The sequence below is a fragment of the Bactrocera latifrons genome, unplaced genomic scaffold, assembly GCF_001853355.1.
Source record: "Bactrocera latifrons isolate USDA-ARS-PBARC rearing strain unplaced genomic scaffold, ASM185335v1 scaffold_342, whole genome shotgun sequence".
Classification (NCBI taxonomy): domain Eukaryota; kingdom Metazoa; phylum Arthropoda; class Insecta; order Diptera; family Tephritidae; genus Bactrocera; species Bactrocera latifrons.
The window spans coordinates 146,856-171,205 of record NW_017536982.1 but is presented as its reverse complement, the minus strand read 5'-3'; the positions used below and the strand labels follow the sequence as shown (position 1 = coordinate 171,205).

At 35.5% G+C, this 24,350-nt stretch overlaps 1 protein-coding gene across 1 annotated transcript in view; it reads left to right on the top strand.

Annotated features, from left to right (window-relative positions):
• Positions 1–9,727: 9,727 nt before the first annotated feature.
• Positions 9,728–24,350, top strand: part of LOC108971447 (YTH domain-containing family protein 1) — a 69,349-nt gene continuing 54,726 nt past the window's right edge. The window contains exons 1-5 of the mRNA XM_018937502.1: positions 9,728–9,935; positions 9,993–10,044; positions 10,127–10,148; positions 10,277–10,369; positions 10,427–10,531. Coding sequence (XP_018793047.1) covers positions 10,021–10,044; positions 10,127–10,148; positions 10,277–10,369; positions 10,427–10,531 — 244 coding nt within the window. The 5' untranslated portion in view covers positions 9,728–9,935; positions 9,993–10,020. The remainder of the gene's footprint in view (positions 9,936–9,992; positions 10,045–10,126; positions 10,149–10,276; positions 10,370–10,426; positions 10,532–24,350) is intronic.

Here is a 24,350-nt window from a genome sequence, read left to right as displayed (position 1 = left end):
CACACCAGAATTATTTTAAGTAGAAAAAAATTCATTGAAAAAAAACGTGTTAAATCCAAGTAAAAGTGTAAAAAAAGTAATTTTGTTTTTTTTGTATTCGTGTTATTTCAAATTATGTCGTGTAAAAATAGAAATATCTTTTCGTATTTACTCGTGTTATTTCAAATTCGTGTAAAAATAATTCGTGTAAAAATAGAATTAGGTGTACACAATCGTTCACATCCGAACAAAGAAAACATACGTCATGCGAACTATGCACAAGAGGGCGTAAGCTTAAAAGTTGCGAAAAGTTTACAAAATTTAATGTCAATGAAAGGAACAACTTTGTCAAGTCAAAAAGACTCTGCACGAACTGCTTGTCACACTCACACAATCTTAATAATTGCAAAAGCAAATTTAACTGCTTATATTGGCACAAAAGATACAATTCAATGCTTCATTACAGCAGATATCCCATCTCACTCCAAAGAAGCGCATATACACAAAGAATCACGGGTATAAATGCAAAAGCAAATCCCGAAATCCACAATTCTAAAAATTGCCAAAGCACACCATGTTGCCTAAAGGCACAAAAAGTTCAAACGCTGCACAGTGAAACACAAAGTGTACTAGTTACCGACCTAGTTACTACCATACCAACTCAAGTTGAGTACAATACAAATAAATACCTTAATTCACAATTAAGGAAATTTCAAACTCTAGAAGATCAGTATTGTGAAGACTTCTCTAAAGTTACAACTACTCGATCAAATAATGGCCGGACGTACTACCATTAGAGCCAAAATTTTCCAATACTTCACATATTTTTAGAAAAAACAACGTAAGATTTCGGTCTAAATTTAAAAAAATTTCGGCCCCGCAGGATAGCGTTCGCCAATAATGAAAAAAACAATTCTGAACAAATCCTAGGGCAGTGGCGGGCTACTAAACGGCAATTGGAGTTGTATAAAAAAGCCGAAAAATCGACATTTACATTAATTTTCAAAACTAAATAAAACCTCAAAAGGAAACTAAGGGATCACCATACTCCCAATGCGATAAATAATAATAAACCCTCAAGACGGTGCTAACTAATTCACAAATACATTTGTAAAGTTTTACCTCTTATATTAATACATATCCATTTGTAACTCTTTGTCTTAAAATGGAAGCTCTATTGTAAGAGTAGCAACACTCAACATACGAAATTGTTTAATGTGTAAGAATGAGACACACATATTGATAATGAATCCGTTAAAAATTGCCGCCATTGAATCGCCATTCGAAAAAAAAGAATTAAACATCGTAAATGGTTTGAAGAGCGTCAGGTAAATTGCAAATATTCTATTAATTAAAATTATAATCTTTTCAGAACAAGAAACATTATTGGAAGAAGAAGTGTTCAATATATTTGATGTAATATTTAAACTTTACTTCCTACACGGGATTTTAGATGACGCTCAACCTTTTCCAATTTGCACGTGTGTCGTCAAATAACGTAACATTATAGGGCGATTATCTTGTTCTTGCAAGATTGCAGATTGCAAAAATCCTATACCGAAATATACAAGGGCACGAGAAGCCCCAGTGAAGAATGTATCTAATGACATATGAACGGCTGATTCGATTAATTTATTGTAAATGACCATTGTGCATAGATATTGTGAATTGGCACACCTTCTGCATACATTTTTAATAAAAAAAACTGTAACAACTATTTATAAGATAAAGAACTTATAAAATCTATTTAAAATCTACCTTCCTCAACAATTTAACATCAAAAYATGTCTTAATGTAAAATAACWGCTAAAACAGGGTTGCAATTATATTTCTACGTGACATTGCACGCAAATAAATATGGGTTTTGATCTGACATATTTACAGCCCTTGCAAATATGTAAGTACATGATTATAAGAATTTTGTTCCTAAAAATTTATTGAATTGTTTCTAATTGTAGATAGAATTTCTAATGTCGCTATATGGGCACTTGATGAGTATATTGATGAAATTTACAAAAATGTGGGATAATGTAAGTTAATAACAATTATTTAATAGTTAATGATCCTATTATTATTCCAGACGTATACATGTGTATTCACTATTCGCGGGTGATTTCTCAACCCTGAGGGTGCTGGACTTTATCTACTTCAAAGTAAGRTTAATCACAGTTGTGTACTAAACTCTTGTTCGACAGGGGAGCCTGATTTAGAAGCTTCAAAAAATCGATTTTTTTTTGCTTAAATATCTAAAACATAAACTAATAATATGTCCCCAAAGTTTTAGATGTGAATTTGAAATATTTTCGAAGCTAGAAGAAAAATAGTGACCGAGCGTCTAGCAGATATATGAGTGATTGGGCAGAAAGCGAAAACTTTGACGCGAGATTTCTCGGTTTTCCATTTTTATGAGTTTTCTTAATTGGCGGACAGGATARAAAAAAAACTAAACTTGGTATCTAGTTGAGGCAAAGTTTATTATCTTTGGCATTAATTTTTTTTATTTTTTAACAAAATAAAGTAGTAGTGGTCAAAAACCACATTTTTTCCAATTTTTTAAATTTTCTAAAATTTGACACTTTTTTTGAATTTTTTTTAGTTTAACTAGAAGAGAAATTATTAAAAAATATGAAACTTTTGAGCTTTGCCCGTCATCTGACAAATGCACATGAGAGATGCATCGAGCAAATGCTTCCCAAAGGCATAATAGCAAAGATTTCGTATCCAAAATATTTGTGAATGATGTTTTAATACGTAACTATAAACTCTAGATTTATAAATATATTTTATCAAAACGTTTAAAAACTGTTTGAACGCAATAGAAAGTTTAAATTAGTTTACAAATGCGCAAATTCTGTGAATAACAAGAATTAGTAAATTGATGTATTTCTTCTTCTTCTTAGTAGTATAACCACATAAATTATATATAAGCTTTTTACTAAACAAATAATGTTAATTTAGTAAATACCACACATAAATGTTGCCAAGCAATTGATTGTAATATAAATGGTAATATTTAGAAGTTAAACCTATAACTACTGTTCTGTAGTACTAGATTCCGGCACAAGAAAATACATCAAGTTACCTGGCTGTCTCAGCATCGAAAATCCACCAACCAGATGGATCATGTTGTGATAGACGGAAGGACGTCTCTAGTGTTCTAGACGTGGGTACGCTCCGAGGACCTCTGTGCAACAAAAAAAGCACGTCAACAAACTCAAGGGAGGTTCGACATCGAGAAACTGCAATCACAACAGACAGCGGAACGATTTTCTACTCGGCTTGCACTACTGCTTTCTGAAAGCACTTGTCAACAACTCGGTATAAATAACTGTTTGACGGCATTTCAAACTCCTTACGTACAATTGCAACCGAAACGATTGGTTTTTGGAAAGTGCAAAAGAACAGCTAGTATGACGAGGAGTGCCGTGTCGCAGCGGAGAGAAAACAGGCTGCCTATCTCGCAACATTACGACCGACCACAATACGTGCGGGATGGGATAGATACCGAGAGTTGAAGAGGGAAGCGAGACGCATTTGCAGACAGAAAAAGAAAGAGGCCGAAATGCGTGAGTACGAAGAGCTTGATAAGCTGGCCGATAGGGGTAATGCTCGAAAATTCTACGAAAAAATGCGGCGGCTTACAGAAAGTTTCAAGAAGAGCATACTCTTGTCACAGAGCATATTTAAATAATGGAGGGAACACTTCTCCAGCCAGCTGAATGGCAGTGAACGCACAACGCCAGGAGAAGGCGAACAAGATTCCCCAATCGATGACGATGGWGCAGACCTTCCATTGCCCCACCAGGAAGAAGTTCGAATAGCAATTACCCGCCTGAAGAACAACAAAGCGGCGGGGGCCGATGGATTGCCGGCTGAGCTATTCAAACACGGCGGTAAGTATGTACAAAATTGCCTGGATTCCTATCGTGTGGTTGACGTTTTACGTTTATCGTAAGGCTTTGTTTCAAGCAAGTTGCATGAGTATAAAATTACACTTACTTGTTTTGTTATGTTTTTTGCTGAAATATGTTTTTTTTATCATAACTGTAGCTAATAATCACAGTTATTGTAGTTTAAAAGAATAACTGAAATAAATAAAAAATTTTAAGGAAAATTAAGCTTAAAAGTTAATTTCCATGGCATTTTCCTCTTTGCAAAGAATTATTTGACAAGATTCACATTTAGTTTAAAGTAAATGCGTTAAGGGGTCGTTTCAGTGCGCCCCTAAGAAAAATTTCTGATTTTTGCGATTTTTTTAATATTGAAAATAAGTAATCGATTCGACGTTCTTATTTATAAATAACATTCATGAGGAATATAAAAAAAAAATCTATGTTTATTTATTGGGTGTATAATAGTTAAATAAATGGCTGAAATGACATGTAAAAAAAGGTCCTGTACGATGTCTACGATTGCAGCCGAAATTTTGATCTACAGCAAAAATTTCAAAARGATTATTAATTTGTAGGACAGTCGCTTTCGCGTTATGGAGTTTTCTTCCCTACCAGTAATGCTGTAGCAACCGGAATAATTTGAATTTCGAGAATGTTTATTAAAGAGTATATAATATAATGCAACAAAAAAGTCTGCGACGATTCCTTAAGTCACATGTAGAATTTTTTATCATATTAAACATTTTTTAACTTCTTGTATCCGAGCAGTAATTCACATATGTACATATGTACTATACTTGCATTAGAACTATGTTCCCCTTTTACATTATGGAACACTATTGTGCTTTTTATTTTTAACAATTTTAGACATCTTGCACACAAACAGATACCTTGGACGTGCAAATGAACATATTTGTAACCGGACATTGCGATTCAGTTTAAAGATTTAAAATTTTTTACATATAGTATGTTTAGATATAAAGCACAAATTAAATATTACACACAAATGCACAACGTAAAACATAACAATTTGAATTATGTATACATTTTCTGACTACATTTATTTATTTTTTAATTTATGTCTTACCTGAATTGCTTTGTAATCTTCAATATCATAGAAATGCTCCGAATTTTCTGTAATATTAAAATCTTTAATTATACTACAGACAACATACAAACCACCGTTTGTTTTACCGTTTTCTTACGTCTTGAAAATCCAAATTTTAACATGAAATTGCGCTTTTTTGCTTTTTGAAAAATTTCGTCCTCCAGTTTTAGGGTTTTAATTTAAAATAGGGGTATTCTCTCACTCTTGCAAAACCCTTACACGGCACAGGACTTGCAGAACTTTCCACTTGGTGCAACGGTATATCAACAAACACATGCTGAAAATTATTTGCAATGGCTGTAAAATGTCAAACCAAAACCCATGTTTATATTCGTGCAATGGTACGTAAAAGTATAATTGGAACTCTGCTTAAGCTGTAATTTTACATAAAAACATATTACGTAGTTAAATTGTTGAAGAAGGTTAGTTTTAAAAAGATGTTATAATGTCTACCTAAATTATAATATATAAAATATATGATCCCAGAATGTGCGCCAATTCCCAATATTCAAGCACAATAGTAATTCTCATTAAATTGACCGAATCAGCCGTTCATATACCACTCGATTCTGCAATGGGTGCTCTCTTGTCCTCGTTACCCCTAATATRTGTAGAATGACGTTAGTTTTTCTCTCTTACTTAACCCTTCTCCCATTGAACAAACGAGGATAAAAAAGAATACTCTTATATTTTTCGGTACATTTTAATTTAATTAAAAGATAAATTTTGACACTTCGTATTTAACAATAAAAATGGTACGGATGTAAAAGGCATTCGCTTCATGCCAAGATACGATCGAATAAATAAATCGTATTTAAATGAAAATTGAACGATGCACAGAATCCCGGTAAAGATAATTGTTGTATGCCGCGTGCGGGATTGATCCGGTTTATATTGTATAAGCGAGAGTTAATTGCACCGCGAGATCGGTAACGAAAAAACGTATGTTGATTGCGCACTATATGTGACGAAGTGTGATGGCGAAAGGTGTCGATGCGACACAGTGTATAAACGAATGTGGTCCGCTTTCTCTTTTTCCCATCCTTTTTGTTGAGTGGGTTGAATAATGTAGATGTAAGGTAAGTTAGGTTGAGTGGTGTCATTAGTTGTGGTGAATTGCGCTGTTGTATTAGGGTGCGCCAGTTTTCCCGAGTAGAGTGGGTATTTGCTTAACTCATTCAAACACCCATTAGTTATAATCATTGTCTAATGTTCTACCATTGTCAGCAACTTTATCTTCCAAACGAGTCAAAGTCCAGTGTTGCACTTATGGCAACATAACCAGCCTTCCTAATTCCACCAAAATGAGGACTGTCCGGGGGAATAAAATGCCACTTGATGGCTTCTCTGTATATAATTAGTGCAACTACACCTGTTAAATCTTTGTCCCAAAGTTTAGCTGCTTCAAAGCAAAGTTTGTGGCTTCTTTAATTTGTTTGTGTTAACCTTATTTTTCGTTATCTCTACTATTCCTGTAATTTCCACCTTTTTAATTTGTTTTAATGTGTTATCTCTCCACGACTATTTTCTCTATTTTTATATTTCTGCTTTCTTCATTTCTTCTATATGTTCACACCCTCTGTCTTTGGTCTTGTCGTCTTCAAAAATGTGTTCGATTCATCCATGTCTTCAGGCGTTTCAATATTCTCTTTGCGTATTTAGATGAGGTTATCGAGTTATTAACAGCCAAAGTATTGAGCAATTTTTATAAAAGAAAAAAAGTTGCAGAAAGGAGTTCTACGCGAAAGAACTCTGAACACGCCGGTGTTGGATCGACTAGAGTTATTTTTTTTAAGCGCGGCGCTGGTCGATCCAATACCGGGGTGTTCAGAGTTCTTTCGCGTAGAACTTCTTTCTGTACTGGCTGCCTTCAACCGTGCTTCAAAAAAAATAACCCTGGTCGATCCAACACTTTCTTTTATAAATAATTGCTAAAGATTTTTGGCGTTTTCCATTTATGTATTTAGGGTATAAAGTTTTTGCTAATTTTCTTTTGTTGACAACTAGACAGATATGGCAATACCATTTATTTGCTGGTATGTCCCTATTCTAGTTTTTCAAATGCAGTGAAATTAACTAAAACAAAATAATTAAAATAAAACTTTATTTGCAATAAATATTAAAAAAATTAATATACAAAAACGTTATGGTGAAGTGTTAGTAAGTGAAAAGTGCATAATATGAGTGAAAAAGTTATTCACAATATACAAATTATCAATTTAAAAGTTGTCAATTTGTAACTTTAAATGCAAATATCTTTAAAACTATAAGTCAGCAGCAACTATATRTATATATATTTTCGTGATCTGAAGAACGTCACCTTTCCAGTGATACCCATTTTATCCCCGAAATCCGGGGATGCTATTCTAAATCCCAGCCATGTTTGGTAGATAAATGTATAGAAGATACTTGAGGCACTGCATTGGTCTATTGTACCTTCTCCTACATATATCATATATGATCATAAAGCCCCATCACTCTGAACAATTCAAGGAGCTTACCGGGCGCGACAGAGGTGATGTGATCCCTGTCCACGAATATGAAACCTAGAGCCGTGAGCTTGCTTCTGCAAATTGCTGGGCAATCTTTAGTCATATGTTTAGGAGTTTCCTGGTCCATGCCGCAAAACCGGCACTATGCACAAGAAATTTTTTCTTTGTTGAACAAGTGCTTCCTGAGTTTGCAGCGCGACAAGGACACGTAATTTGTCTCGGGGGAGGTTGATAATATATCTAAACCTTTCAAAGTTGTCCTTGCTAGCAGTAACTTAGCGTGGCGCATATCGCAACCTCGCCATTTCCAGCGAATTTTGGAGTTCAGACGTGAATTGGTAAAGAGCAGTGTTAGTGAAGCTGCCTACTCTGTACACGTGCTGACCTCAATGTAGTTGTTTGATTTTTAGCTCCTTCGATCTTATACGCAATAGTTTTCTATAATATTTTTCTTCTTATATGGCGCCCGCAGGAGTGCTATTGTTCTGCCCTTTTTTATTGGATAATGCTGTATCCGCCTTGCCGTTAGACAAGCCTTATGCAGCCTGGCTGCCTCACGGGCAGACGTTGTCACAGAATTTCATAAAACTGTTTGACCTTCACCTTCAGTGCAAATCGTATGATCCTGTGATCTGATATTGCGGGTTCTTGAGGCATCTGTAGAGCTATGAAGGTGGCTTCGCAGCCCACATTCTCGATGCTTACATTGGTGTGCGTCGATAGAGGGGGGTGTTGTGGTCGTCCCGTCTTTAAGGTAAACCGATACAAGAACGAAGTCCTATCTTACCACTACACAAGAACAAGGTCAATTGCAACAAAGATCCAAAATCACCTTGATTTTCCTTGAATTGAGGCGCCTTACCTCTTCTTTGAATATATATGGCTCCTGGATCAACAGGATAGTCAGGTTATCCGATTCGAACTTCCCTGAGATGACAGCCAAGGCTGCCGTCGCGTGATGCAGGTTTTCCTTGGCAACTTTTATTCGGGTACTGAATATCAGAGGGTTGGTTCTATGAGCGACAGGTCTTCGTCGCCACTCTCGTCACCTGCTCCTTTTGCCTATCCAGGAGCTGCTGTAGGGAAAGTAGCACTCCTTCCCCCTCGCTAAGAGACTTGTTCCAATCTACCTGAACGATAGCGTCTGTAACAACTATGTTGATTCCGGAATGRGTCGGTTCTTTTGCGCCGACGCAGTTTCGGAGCTTCGCTTCCTAAAATAGACATTATCGAATGAGACAGAGGATCCATACCTCATGAAAATCTCATCCATGATACTATCCCAGTGCTAAAGTTTGGTAATACCTGAGATAGACATGTAGTAACAATAGCATATTAAAAGTGTCATGGTATTATGTTTTGTACGTTGGGGACACACATGGCAATGTAGTAAACTCGAATACTAGCTTTGTTTCATAAGCATTAGATATTGAAAAAAAATTTTAAACAATAAATATGTTGTTGTGTGTTATGGAGAAAATAACTTCAATTATTTAATTTGGTTTAAATTTCTCTAAAATCCTCACATWAAGTGAGGCATTTTCTTCCKGAAAAAAAATTGTGCGAAATGTTTTGTTTTCCATTTCATTAATTAATTTTTTAATCAGTTTGTAAAATCAGCTGACCTACTTACGTTAAACTTAACTCTGAAGCCGTTATTATACCCGCGTAAAGAAAGTGTATTGTATTCGAGTAGACTATTTAATTCGTTTTGAAAAAGTGTATATTGTATGTATATGTGGCTTGAATCCATGTAGAATATTACCTGGTAGTTTTTGTACAATGCAATGAAAATGTTAGAGTTCTGCGCGCTGACACAATTTTTTAAGCTATGACTGTCATTATTCTTATAAGGATTTTTTGTCTATGTATAGGATTATAATATAAAGAATTATATATTAATTACCGCTCCTAAATAATAACGGCAGCGCCAAATAACTGCCAAAAATTCCCCATGTCCATAGATTTTGTTGAAAAATTCAAAGAAGAATAAATTGCAATTTTTATAAAAAATATGTTATCGCGTGATTTTTAATGTTTGTGCATATGTGTAACATGATACAAGAATATAGAAATATTGTTTATACCGGTTGCCACATATGTTGAAACATAAAAACAAAATTTTTAATTTTAGTGTGTGTAAATGTAGTATTATTTTGAGGGAACTTGGCAAGATTGCTGTAGGCCATTGACTTAATCATTTAACAGACCTATTAGAGATGCGTTAAATTTTGAAGACCAAATATGTTATTTGGGAATGAAACATATCTGAAGTTTATGCGTCGAATCGTGTGTTCTTTGTTGGTGTCTGTGTCGCTTTTCGTTCGCTTATCGGTTTTTGCAATTGTCCTKTAAAATAAAAATATACAACTTTAGATATCAAGTGTTTGACTGCCAACTTAAATAAGTTATTCTATAAGTTAATTTGTGTGTTGCCGTGTTCATATATATTATTTTTAAGAGGTAAACAAAAGTATTATTTCGATATCCGGTCGATATATCGTTCTTTTTTCACCCCAGAAAAGTACAATACAAAAGTTTACGGCAAATGTCTACAAGCGTTTCGGAGCAGGTATACCTCGAATTAAATTCTGTTCAAAAATGTTTACTAATGTTAAAATATATAATTTTTGGTAAACATTTTTATATTCTAGATGAAAGCACCTGGAAATACTGGTAAAACACCTAAATTCGCAAAAACTTAGTGTCACTTTACATCTTGTGAACTAGCTTGTTTAATTATAAAATACTAAAATATTTTTTGTACATGTATATATATATAATTTTTAATTTTTGTCAAAAAGCAAAAAATGTAGAGGAACGAAATATTCCCTGGAGTCAGCAAGTAGATGAAGCTTCCTATGAAAATTTATCATCTACTGGTGATGAAAATGCATGTATGTTTTTTTTAAATATTATCTATACAAATAACTAATCTTGTATTCTATTATAAGATTCTCACCAGAGTTCAATGCAGTTTCAATATCCCCCTTTCAATATAAAGGAGAGTCAACATGTTTCCTGGAATAACCAAAAGCCTAGAAAACAAAACAGTTTTGGTAAGTTAATTTTTAAATAAATGTGATTTTTAATATGTTTCTTTTATATATTATTTTTAAACACAATTTCTATTTTACTTGCAATTTAGAATAATAATGAGAATATTAATAATAAAATTATATACACTGTTGGTAGAATTAATAGAGACCCATTGAGTAAATCAGAAGTCGCTGTGCAAAATGTTTTATTTAAAAAATGGCTTGTACTATTTTTTTAATGAAAACATTAATGATTAATAAACAATTTTGGATGCATAATTTCCAAATGAACAAGAGGTATAAAATTTAGCTCGTAAAACTAAACAAGGACAACACGTAACTAAACTTCTTTGCTAAAATGCTGGTATGTTAAGCCAAGAAAATCAAAATTCCCACCGATTTGTGACTACTGATTAAAATCTATGTTTACTGAAATACGTTTTATTATTAAAATAATTTGATACGATCGCTTTTATTCATTCTGCCACCTGTGTGCATAGCACACTTATTGCTTTTAAGATATTCATATTTAAAGGTCATAATATAAAGGCTTTAAGTGCAGGGAAATATAATATTATCCCCTCAGGGTATTAGAGGGGTTCTGCCGATTTTATATACATATATTCTACAACTGAAGGATAACTTTTACTTTTTAAAATATTTGCATAGAAAATCATAAAATTTAACATATGATCAGTGTATATTAAGTTTTTATACATTAAATATTTGCTATAGAAATTGGCAGACCAAAAATCTGTAAAGGATGCTGCAATAAACGTTTTTTCGATGATTTATAATGAGTTATTTTTCTATAATGATTTTTCATATATTGACACTACTAATTTCAGAAAATACCAGAAGGGTGGAAAAACTTTTCATCCTGTGAACCGTGTAAAAGTTATGCTAGAGCTATGTTACTATAATTAACGTACAAATATCTGTAATTACTTAATGCACATTTCAATTTATCAATATTTTACTTTTATTATATGTTCTTAAAGAAAAAAGTACGTTTTTCAAATTATTAAATATTCATAGTATTGTGTGTTTATTGAATTTCCAATGGAACGTGCTCAGTGCATATGCAAAAGTAATATAGTTCTCCCGGACAGGTGTCGATGGGAGACATCAGTAGGCCCTAATTAGTTAATGCTTWTGGTCGCTGTGAAAAATTTATTGGAAAAGAGCGTTAGCCCCTTCGGCTACGAAATGTCTGCGCATTTATAACGTTAAATACTGTGGTGGGGTTGTTGACGGTCTGTTAAGTTAAGGTGGTGAATAAAGATAAGGAGTAAAAGGAACTCTAGTGTCTTCATTACTGGGGAAATGGGAGATATTCGATGATAAGACTATCGAATTACGTCTCTGTCCTTTTCCTTGCTGTTGTTGTAACGGTTGTCTTATCCCGACTTAGGTGGTAAGATTCAGGTAGATTGTCATTAAAGTCATTAACGGTAGACCCAGGAAACGTGCTATTTCGACGACGTCGGACCGTGTTAAAAGAATGGGATTCGTTGGGCATGGAAAGGGGTGGTTAGAGTCATGTGAGGACTCGTTGCATGCTGCATGTTTCTATATGGAAAGTCGGGGTCCAATACAATATCCAAAACGTCATCGTCGTTTGCAAGGTATAGTACAGACTCCAAGTAAGTCATTCATTGAGAAGGAATGTTATTGCTGTCCCAATTCGATGTGTGTTAATAGTTGCGTCCGAAGTCTGATCGGTGAACTGTTAAATATTGTTAACGCAGTGAAGGAAGGACCTCTTGATGTTCCTAAGATGCTTTTCCGCATTAAGCAGGCGATCTCAAGAATGGTTTCTGTGAAAACATCTTAGCAGAAACTGCTTCGAGAAGAGTTTGTTATGTTTCCTAACCGAACAGCTCACAGAAGGCAGCTGGAATTATTCAGGATGCTAGCCCTTGGTGACCATATGTGATATAGGAGAGGGCAGAGTGGACCCTAAGTGGCAGTGCAATACCTCATTAAGTAAGGAGACAATAATAGTCCGGTCGTTCCCACGACAGTCGGTTCTACGAAAACCGGAACGGACCCGGATTTTTATCTGGCCAAGGACTGTCAACTCGGCAGAATTTCTGCCGTTACAACAACAACAACAACAATAATAGTCCGGTTTTTTTTGTTAGATCGCCGAAAAAACAGCTCTTGGTCGGATGAAATCCGAGTCAATTCCGGTACGTAGAATCGGCTGTCGGGAGGGAATCGAATAGTCCGGTGTTTTGACAGGTCTGTGTTTCACTACTTTCAGGCGAACATATAAGATAGTTTAAGACCGGCTGGTAGATTGCCTTGAATGTTTCGAACCAYATTTCTTTGTCTTTTTCCCTAATAGCTGCCGTCTTGCGACTTGAGTTATACCGATCGCATGAGACATGAAGGAGCACAGGCTATGGAATGTTACACCTAAAATGTTAGGATTATTGACATTCGGAATTTTAACGCCTTAGGATTGAGTGTATAACGCAATTCCGATAATTCAAAATACGAAGAAGACAAAAATTTAAAATGAATTACTAGATTTAATAAAAAAAATGGTTAATATGATTCCTTGATCCCAAAGTAGAAGACATCATTATCCGAATGTTAAGTTTTTGAATTTTAGTTGAGTAATTCAAAACCATAACTCTTAATCAGTAGAATTCTCTTTCTGAGCTTGGGTATAAAAGGGGAACTCGCCAACTTGCTTTTCACAAAGTAAATATACGGACACGGCAAAATATTTTTCATATGTCGGCATTTTAGTTTGTCGGTGTTTTTATTTGTCGGTATTCTGATTTAGATGCATTTTTGAATTTTGTCGGTGTTTTGATGGGTCGGCATTTTGAACTTCGTTTTTTTAAGTGTACACTACGGCAGCAAGCTGGAGCAATCACTTGATGGTTTGATCGTGTACAGCTATGGACAGAGATTTAGCGCACTTTCTTAATGTGAAATATGATACTTAATAATGCTTTATTTAAGGAAAGTAGAATCGTTATAATGTAAAAAAAAAAACTATTTATTACCTCACTCATAACTAAAGTAGTCCAAAATGTCTTAGTTTTCTATAATAAAAAATACAACGTTCTGTTCAGTTTACATTTTTAAGTCAAAATTGGCTTGGATAAGTATTTAACGCACTTTAAAAGATCAGTAAAAAAAATATTATTAACACGAGGCGTGAAATTTCTCTGATATTATATCTAACTTGTTTAATACTTAGTGGAATAACCGTTATTCGTTATCACCGCTTCACATCTGCGTGGAAAGCTCTCTATTAATCTTTGGCATCTGTCCAAAGGAATAAAGTTCCACGCTTCCTGTACTCCTGCCCAAAGTTCGTCGCAATTTTTAAATTTTCTTTGCCCAACTTTTTCTTTGACATCATTCCACAAGTTCTCGAACGGGTTTAGATCAGGACTTTGCGCTGGCCAATCGAGAAGTGGAATTTTTTCTTGCGCAAGCCAGTCTTTTTTTACCACATTTTCTGTATGCTTGGGATCGTTGTCGTGCATAAAGATCCAGTTTACAGGCATAATATCATAGGAATATGGGACCATTGTATTCCTCAGTATATTAAGGTATGCAAATTTATCCATATTCCCTTATATCTTTACTAATGGTCCAACCCCACGCCATGAAAACGACCCCCATACTTTTAAATTTCCTCCCCCATACTTTACGGTCTTTTTTGGTGTACCTTGGATTGACTTCTTGGTTTTTTCACGTGTACAAATGTTTTACCATCAGGACCAATCCGGTTTATTTTAGTTYCGTCCGTAAAAAGTCTCCTTTTCCAAAAATTTAAATCTTTTGATCTATGGCTATGAGCGAATGACAAACTCGCTGTAATATTTTTTTCGACTATAACGGTTTTTTTTCTGCTCACACGTCCATACAAATTATTTTCATTTAAACGTCTTCGTACTAGTCTACTTGACACGTTTAAGTCCAATTCTGCATTGACTTCGACCATAATCGCGCGTGAGGATTTGAAAGGATCACTACACTTTCAAAGAATTTACACTTTCTAAGAATTATTTTATCCTCGCGGAGTGTTGCTTTGCGAGGGGGAGCCTTACGAACTTTGTTTTGTTTTAACAAATTTGGATCACTCGTTAACATTTTTGATGGCATTGTACACCGTTTTTCTTGAACATTTTACTATTTGAGCAATTTTTACTTGATGCCAGAAGTCTCCACCAAAACTCGACCTTAGTTAGGTTTAACACAAAAGGAGCGGATCACAAGTTATGTGTCCCCATGCTGCCAACGCGAAGGACCTATACTATTTTTTTCTATAGACTAGACGTTAACGCTGCAGTCGACGACGTTAAAGGTACGCCTCTTTAATAGTCCTAAGACAGTAAGACTAGACATCTTTAGTCCTTCCGCCCGAGAAGGCGGAGCTCAGTTAGCGTTACCTACGATGCACCGCTGCTACATTCAAATCCAGTCCTATTGTCATGTCCCTTTGGATTGAACAAGGCCTTGACAGTAAAGCAGCTTACTCACACAGGTAGAGTGGTTACAGGAGTTCAGGTGTTGCATCCATTTCCTCTTTTGTGATCGTTTACCAATTGTTGGATCTCAAAATTGACATCTCTTATGCAATCTACGAAGGGATCGGCAAGGTGTAAGGTTTCGAGTTCGCTGTTAAAACAGCTGCTTCGGTTTGGAAATTGGGGCAATGGTCGGGGAAGTGAGCCGAAGCAGTTGTGATCACTTTGCGAAATTGACTTCTCAACTATAAGGTGCGTTGCAAAGTAAACAGGAGTTTTTAAATCCAACGCTACCCGGTGGCGCTATCTATATGTCAACTCGTGCGTTAGAATCTGCTATCTTGATCGATTGTCCAGTAAGAATTTCATGACATTTCATTGATTGGTAGTGAAGATATTGCGTTTTAAGTGTCAGTATGTTTGTGTTATCGGTGCGAAAATGAGCTACAAACAAAGAGCCAAAATTCTATTTTGTTTTAAAATTGGTAAAACTTTTACCGAGTGGTTTCAACGTTTACGAAGTGGTCGTAAGGACATAAATGATAATCAACATGTGGGCCAATCTAAATCCGTGATCACCGGAAACTCCATTGAAACTGTGCGTGAATTCATCAAAAATCAACCGAAATCATCATTGAAATTCATGGAAATGGAATTGAACATCTCCAAAACATCGACTTATAGCATATTGACCGTACATTTGGGCTTACGAAAGATGTGTGCACGTTTGTTTAGCACAAATTGACTGAATACCAAAAATTGCTCAGAATCCAACATTCGAAGGACGATTATTTCACCAAAACTTACATTTTAACCATTAACTACTCCCCGTATTCACCTGATATGGCACCGTGCGGCTTCTTCCTTTTCTAATGCATTTGCCCACTCGTTCGACATGCTTTTAGACCGAGCAAAAAGCTGTATTGAACCAGAAGGAGACTATTTTGAATAAAATAAATTTATTTTACCGAAAAAACTATTTGTTTTGTTATTATAAGTCCTGTTTACTATGCAACGCACCTTGTATTACGTCCTTATGAGTGAGTAGTACGGTGTAATATAATCCGCGGTAAAGTCGCGTAATACCAAATGGTACCACCACGAAGCAGCGCTCCCATGTCCGAGTGATATTCTCTTGATCGACATTTTATGTCGTATATTTTAATTATTTCGATCTTGACATTACCTGACCGGATAACTATACCCAGATATTTTAAGGTAGTATCTCTACTTTCTACGTTGATTTAGATAAGAGGATAAGCACTGTGTTGTGTAGTCATTATTTCGCCCGCGATCCGTACGTTTTACATTAAAACCCGCACAACTCGTGGACTCCTGACGCGGGTGTCTAGAACCAGCGATGCGGTTGTCGTTTGGCGACAGTATAGGGTTTTCCGAGACATACTTCTACTGCATGGGGCAACGTACGATACACGCTACTCTCGCGTAGTGCGCAGCCCGGAGCATGTTGGGAAACGACTTGCACAAAAGACTGCGAGGAACTAAGAGTTGCAACGTGGTGAAGATTGGACGAGGGGATAGATCCGGGTGTTGATGACAGACTGAACCTACTTGTATAACTTATCGAGTCGAACTTGTTAGGTAGCCGAAATTTAGTTGTTTTAACGGGTACCTAATCCCCGTTAGGATGGTAAGGATGTGAAAGGTTAGCAGCGCATGCAAAGAGGTGGCTAGTGTCATGAGGGGATTCATTGCACGCTGGACATATGTTTGATGTGTTAGGTTCTATTCTCGTTTCTCGCGGCAACTCGGGCTCGTTGTCTGCAATGGGTGAAGGTGAGAACTCCCACAACAGCCGGTTCTACGTTATCGGAATTGACCTGGATTYTAACCAGCCTATTGCTGATATTTCGGAGATCTAGTTTGCTTTATTCTGACATCTCTGTATCTCTTTCACCTGTATCTTGCTGCAACCACGTGTCCATACTAGGGTTACGTAGTTGATAACCATCCTGCAAACACCGTTTCTTTGTCCTTTCCTCAGATGCTGCCGTCTAATGACTTGAGGATTTTGTTAAGGTTTTGTACTTTGGAAATAATTGCGGTCGTCGTTCACTGTCGGGAACTTAACGTTATTGTGTACTTCATCGTCACTACAGTAATAAAGAAGAAAGTCCAGCAGATAGGCGTTGACTTTAGAACACATATCATATATTACAATGGCCGACGACAATACGGTAAAATCGAGATAATGGAAATTCCCTCTGGTGCAGAAGAGAGTTTCGAGCTAAATACTAGCGAGTAGAGGAAACTACCTTCTGAACCCCCAGTTTCATACTTCTTAATATACTTGTAGTATTGGGTCCACCTCTTCAACCAGTTCTAGGTGGGATAAAGCTGGATAATTTACGTCGAATTATGCTTTGATTCCTCATCTTTATGGCTAAATGTATATCTTTTGAAATACATATAAAAAACAGAAGATTCACTGAACATAAATGATCAGGGTGGCGAGATGAGTGGAAATCCGGGTGTATATATGCTACTTTAGTAAAAATTCAAATATCGTAATGAAAATTGGTAAACTTGTTCCGTGGTCGAATAGGGAGGAGGTAAGTAGTAAGTAGTAGTAAGAGGAGACAACTGTGGTTTGAAAATTTTGAAAAAATGGGAATCGCTCCGCCCTCTAAGAAATTTAATCTACGTATCCTCGATGCTGTTATAACCAAATTCGCTCAGGATCAACTCCTTCCCTCCCTCCATTAACGACCTAATCTTCACTTGTTATTCATGATGTCTTATTATTAATGTTTTTAAGACTATTTGTTTTAAACTTGGAAAAAAAATTTTATTTTTACGACTTTCAGCTTCAAACTTTATTTATTATTATTTTTGTCACTACATTATATACATTTTTTTCTTTAAATTTTATTTAATTTAATTTTTCAAGTTGTTCTATTTGAGGCGAGTCTGATCCTCTGTAATGTGGTGGATAGAATCTATGTTTTCAAAACCCTTCTACTAGCTTCACTTGTAAGTTCGTATCTTTTTTGACTCGAGAAATTACCCTAAACCTATGCCTCTAAAAACAATGTAAAAATACAGTCCAGGATAGGTGTTTTTTTGTGATAGCGAAAGATATGTACACATCTACAGTTGTCCACAAAAAAGGTGTACAACATTAAAAACGAATTTTAAACTGTTATTATTCACTAACTATGTATTAATATTTCTATAGTCCATTTTTTTAAAATAGAACTCATTTCATTGTAGCGGAGACATAACATTCGCTTTATTAAAACAAAACGCGTATTTAAAGAGTAGAGTTATTTTATCTTAATTTCTTTTACCACTTCACACAATAGTTAGTTAGTATACATATGTATACTATATAAAAAAATTGTCGCGCGTTATCGCTGAAGGTTCGAAAAAGCTATCGAAAAACGGAACGGTGTTTATTGTTTTTGTTTTTTGGAAAGAAGTATAGAACGCATTAACGGGCTGTACCAATGTGACACTTTCAAAAAAAAAAAAAAAAAAAAAAAATTGTCGTGTTTGCTTTTTAGAGAGCTTATATTTCCATAAATATCTTGTGAAATCGGGAAGTTCGTATCTTGAATAGTTTTTGGATGGCAGCGTTTAAAAAGCGACCGGGGGTGCAAACATATATAATTGAAACTTTAAACGCGTTTTTCTCGAAACGACATTTTTCGAAATTGCGTCATAACTCAACGAGAAATTGACCGATCGACTTCAAATTAAAAGTGAGCATTTTTGAATATATTTACTATACAATGACCTACGATCTTTTTGATTGGTTGAGAATTGTCATTTTGGCATTAAAAAATTACACTATTTTTCTATAAAAACGATTTTTTTTTTTCAAAATTACGCCCCTTAAATTGGCTTGTTCACGAAGCCAATTCGGTGTATCAGTTTTTTAATTTTTTTGTTCTTGGATGTGGGGTGTTATAATGTGTGGTGTTATCCTGAGTGGTGTATCTGTGTATGGTGGGAGTGTGGTGAGTATTGTTATGGATCGCCAATTTTTGCGGGTAGAGTGGGGATAAATGTACTGATGCTTAGCTCATTTAACAATTCTGGAGCCCATAGGCGAATATTTTCCCTAGTACTACACGTACATGCATATTTGCGATAAACGTTGAATATATTTTGGCGCGCAGCTGGTAAAGTAGCCGAGAGTGCGCAGAATACATGTTTACAGTAGAAATATTTGGTGATGGAGTTCTAATATTTACCCGTGTGTGTAAACAATATTTTTTCGTTTAAAACGTATTTCATATGCGTGTTAATGTTCGTGTAGCAATTTTGTTTTGCTTGCTTCGATTAATGTTCACAATTTTTCATAATTTATTTGAAGCTTTTTACAGTTGATTCCCATAAACCCTTCATTTGAGGAGCGCTTAAAAAGACGCGATAAGTGCGTCCTTTGCCTTTTTGTAAGTCTATRTGCCGCTATATCACATGTTTATTTTTATGTTATTCTATAAGTTTGAAAATTTAGGAAAACGTGACAGACATGTAGTAAAAATACCATATATGGTACAAATACAGTATGGGTCACCAAATACTAGTAAAATACCATATAAGCAATGTAGTTGCTGGTAACAATACTATGACGTTTCATTGTGGTATTTCAGTAAACGTTACTAAAAAAAGGTGCTAAAAGCTTTTACAAAAGCTCTTCGAAATATTCCGTCAAAATGACTTAAAAAATTAATGAATATGAAATGGATGCCTTATTTGTCAGGTTTTTAGGGAGTCTTAACCAAATCGTTTTTTGGCGATGAAAATATATTAATTTTATATTATTTTAAATAATAGTACTTATTTTTTCCATAACCCACAACTACGTATTTATTGTTTACATAATTTTTGAAATATTTAATGCATATTAAGCAAAGCTAGTATTTAAGTTTACTATATTGCCATGTGTGTCATCAACGAAATAAACAAAATACCATGATACCCTTACTATTGTATTGTTACTACATGTCTGTCACGGGTATTAGGAGATAAATGTTTATTCTTCTGAAACAATTATTTCTTGCATGGAGCGATATATATGTGGGAACAGGTGAAGATGATGCGTTATGCTTGACGTCCAATAGCAGAAGGATTTATTTCTTATTCGTTATAACTTAAGAACTAGTAAGAATATAATAATAAAAGGAATGAAGGATTAAAAACATATGATAGCGTTGCCTTTAGGAGTTAGGTAGAGTTGTATTTTAGGAGTGCTGCGCCGAAGATTAAATTAACGCCGTARTGATCATTCGAGGTTGCCACAATACTCCCCTCCTAGACACTCTGCGTAGTGGCGATGAAAGCAGGTTTTAAACTATCTAATGAAACTTTAATAACGCTGTTGTTTACTTCCACTAAAAAATATTTCGGAAATCGTTGAATAATTTTCCTCCTTTGTATGGAGGCGATAGCGTAGGTTGCACTAGATCATCTCGAATGAAAACTTGTTGGTAGGCTTTTAACCCGGAGTGGACGAATACTTTTTGTTTGGCGTGCCAAGCGGTGTCAACTGGTCGCAGGTCTCGCATACATGAACGTAATTGTTTGACCATATCAGCTTCGCTGTATGTTGGTTTGCTATCGATRAAAAATTCTGAAGGTAGTCGCAGGTTCTCGCCATAAACTAGATCGGCTGGTGCTGCATCCAAGTCGTTTTTGTACGTGGATCGCAAGCCCAACAAAATAAGTGGTAAATATGAAGTCCACTGACTAGTGTTATGGCATAGAAGTGCTGCTTTTAAAGTACGATGCCATCTTTCGACGAGACCATTTGCTTGGGGATGGTAAGGCGTGGTTCGAAAATGACGTGTACCCAATAGCTGCAGTAATTGCTGAAAGGCGCTTTCGAATTGACGTCCTAAGTCTGATGTGATGGTTACAGGTACACCAAGCCGTGAAATCCAGCCATTTAGTAGTGCTTTGGCGACAGTTGGAGCTGTTATATCTGGTATAGGTAGCGCTTCTGGCCAGTGTGTGAAGCTATCCAAGATAGTAAGACAATAGCGGTTTCCTTCGGATGGTGGAAATGGTCCGACTAGGTCGATATGGATGTGCGCGAAACGAAGTGTTGGACATTTTTGACGCTGAAACAAACTTCGGTTGTGTCGTGTAGTTTTATTCCGCTGACACTGCAAACAGCAGCGAGCAAAATTTCTGCTATCTCGCTGGACACCAGGTCAAACAAATCGCTCAGTCACCAATCGTGCAGTCCCTTTAATACCTGGGTGTGAAAGATAGTGAGTTGACCGTAAAAACGTTTCTCTAAAGTTCTTGGTTATGAACGGACGAACACGGCCAGTTGAAGTGTCGCTGCATAAGCTTCTGGAACTAAAAGGAAGAGCGAAATTTTGTAGGTTAAGAGAGTGTTTTATATTACCATTTAAAAGATTTCGAAGYTCTTCGTCTTTGGACTGGTCCTCAGCCAAGTTATGATAGTTTAAAGTTTCTGTGGAAACTGAGTTTATTCGTGACAGCAGGTCTGCTGTTACATTATCTTCGCCGCTTACATGACGAATGTCGGTGGTGATCTGAGCTATGAAGTCGAGTTGACGTATTTGCCGATTAGAAGCTCGATCTAACTTTTGTTGAWATGCGTATATACATATATATTAGCGGCTTATGTTCTGTGTAAATATGGCAACGGCGAGCTTCGACCATGTGTTGAAAATGTCGTAATGCTAGGTATGCGGCAGTCAGCTCCCTGTCGTAAGTGCTGTATCTTTTCTCAGCACTAGTAAATCTGCGCGAGAAAAATCCTAATGGTTGTAGACAGTGTTTAAAAAACTGCGATAAGTTTTTTTTTCGCTTTTGCGTTTGCTTATGCTTTAGAAAAAGCAGCAGTGGCAAGCAAAGCAAAAGCAGAAAACAATTATTAGGAAAATGCGCAGCACTTTTGGCAGTCATTGGTTTGCAGTTTTTCACATTGCTTTGCTTGTGTTTGATCAGCTGCACAAACCAAAGCAAAAGCGTTATATTTGCTTCGCAAGTCGTCAGCAGTCGCAGTCGCGAAACAGTTTTTTCGATCATTTTACAACTGTTAAGCACTTCGACAGTTTTTAGTTTCGCGTACTTTTTTGGCAGCTATAAGTGATGTGTTGTTCATGGTGATTGAAAAACTATATGTATTTGTTTTACATATATGTGACCTGGTCTACGAAAACGGAGCTAACGTGCGAAAACTAGTTTTCTGGGAAACAGCTGTTAAAAATCTCATCTTCCATCCGAATCAACTAAAAAGTGAAAATTGATTTTTTGGATTTTTTGACACCTAAGCCCCCTTTCCGTAGACCAGGTCACATATGTATTTTATTTATTTGAATTCAGTGTATTTACATTTTATATACAACGCAATATATGTAGGATATATGTAGGTATAAACATTTAAAAATAAAAAAATTAAATTTGTTCGTCATCTACGTCTTGGAAAAGTGGCAAACTGTCTATAGCAGCTTCCAGAAAGTTTGGATTTAGCTWTACTAGCAATATGTTTTCCAGTGTTTCCTCACTTAATCGATTCCTATAGTCTGTTAGTACTAGTTTAAGGGTGGAAAATGCGCGTTCAATCGTCACCTGTTTTGGGGAGAAAAGCAAAATTTTATTSAATTTAGTAAAACTTATTTCATTTACTTATTAATTTATTTGGTTCATTCAATAAAAAAATTAAATTCATGATAAATTAAATATGTACTAGAGTATGAAAAAAAATCATTTGTTCAGTTTTACGTTACAATAAAAATTATGTTACGTTTATATGTAAGTACATACATGAGTGGGTGGTATTGCAAAGCACACATTGCTTAACGAGTACAAGTCGGGATCAGTGAACTGCTTTTAGTTCCAAAATGATAGAATATTTGTGTCACTTCTTAAAAATGGAAGCTGCAGATTGTCAATTTTTGTATAGACATCGGATGCATTATTTACGTTCGCTTCAATTCCTTGCGATAAATATTCGGTTAATAATTTCTCTTCAATATCACAAAATTGGTTGCCGGATTGATGCACACTTGAATTTGGACTCAAACACGTGATGTTACCAGGGCTAATTTCATTAATTCTATCCCATACTYTTTTTAAATATTGTCTTGCTTCGATTTTTTGTTTTACCGTTAAGGTGTGATGGAACCGAGGATCTAAATACAAGCAAGCATTAAACTGTGTGTGTGCATTAACGTGTTTGTTCTTTTTTCGAAGGACTGCAAAATCATATCGCCGATTGTTTTAACTAGTGGGTGATTCGTATCTTTAATAATATTTTCCGTGCATATTTTGCACTTGAGCCATGCTGCATAGAAGTTGCCGTAATGTAATTGTTCTTCTTGACATATTTTTATGCTTTTTTGTAATGGATTAAATACAAGACAATAGCTTTCAATGAATTCCCAAAGGGAACTATCTAACTCGAAATTTTCATCTTCGGTCTTATATTTAACGGATTCGATTTCTTTTAGAACGTCTTTTGCTGCCTTCAAATTTTCCACAATTAACAAAGGTCGATCCCCATCTTGTAGGGCAATCTACTTGAGGCATCTTTAATTGCTTTAATTCAAATATAGCTCGATATCCATTTGTTGTTATAGCTGAGGATTTTGTTACGTCGAGCGCACAAAGCTGTGCAGTATGTGCAGCGCTACGGCATACTTGAATATCGCCCAATAGCATATCTGTCATTTCCTCAACAAGTTCGATTTGTTAAAGATACTCGTCATTCGCGCAATCTGCTTCATTTTCTTCCAATTCTTCTTGTGAAACAAAAGATAATATTTTAGTTGCTTTAACCATATTTGCGCCATTATCCGATGTAACTGACACTATTTGTATTAAAGTAATGCCGTATTTTTTTATGGCTTTTATAATTTCCATGGCTAGGTTTTTGCTAGTACTCGATCTAGCACCCTTCAATTCTACCATTCTTAGAACGCGTGATTTTATCAGCCCATTTGTTATAAATTGCGCACTAATACCAAAAATGTCTCGGCATAACCGCGTAGCACTGTCTATTTTTAACGATAACAGTCTATTTTTCACTTCTGCTATTATGTCGTTTCGACTATTGTTAGCAACGATCAGTAAATTCTTCTTGGAGTTTGCAGCATTCAAACATATTTGTTTTCCGTCTGCAGCAAAAAGTCCTTCGCAAATAGGATTCAAAATATTTTTCATATTCACCGAATTTAGCACATTAAACGGAATAGAATCTTCGGTGACTAGACCAATATATGATCTCAGKAGCTGCTTTTTATTAATCTCAATTGTTACTTTTTTTTCACTATTACTTTTGATAAAGAAGTTATCGAAGAAGTTTCCGATACTTCTGTATTATTCAATGA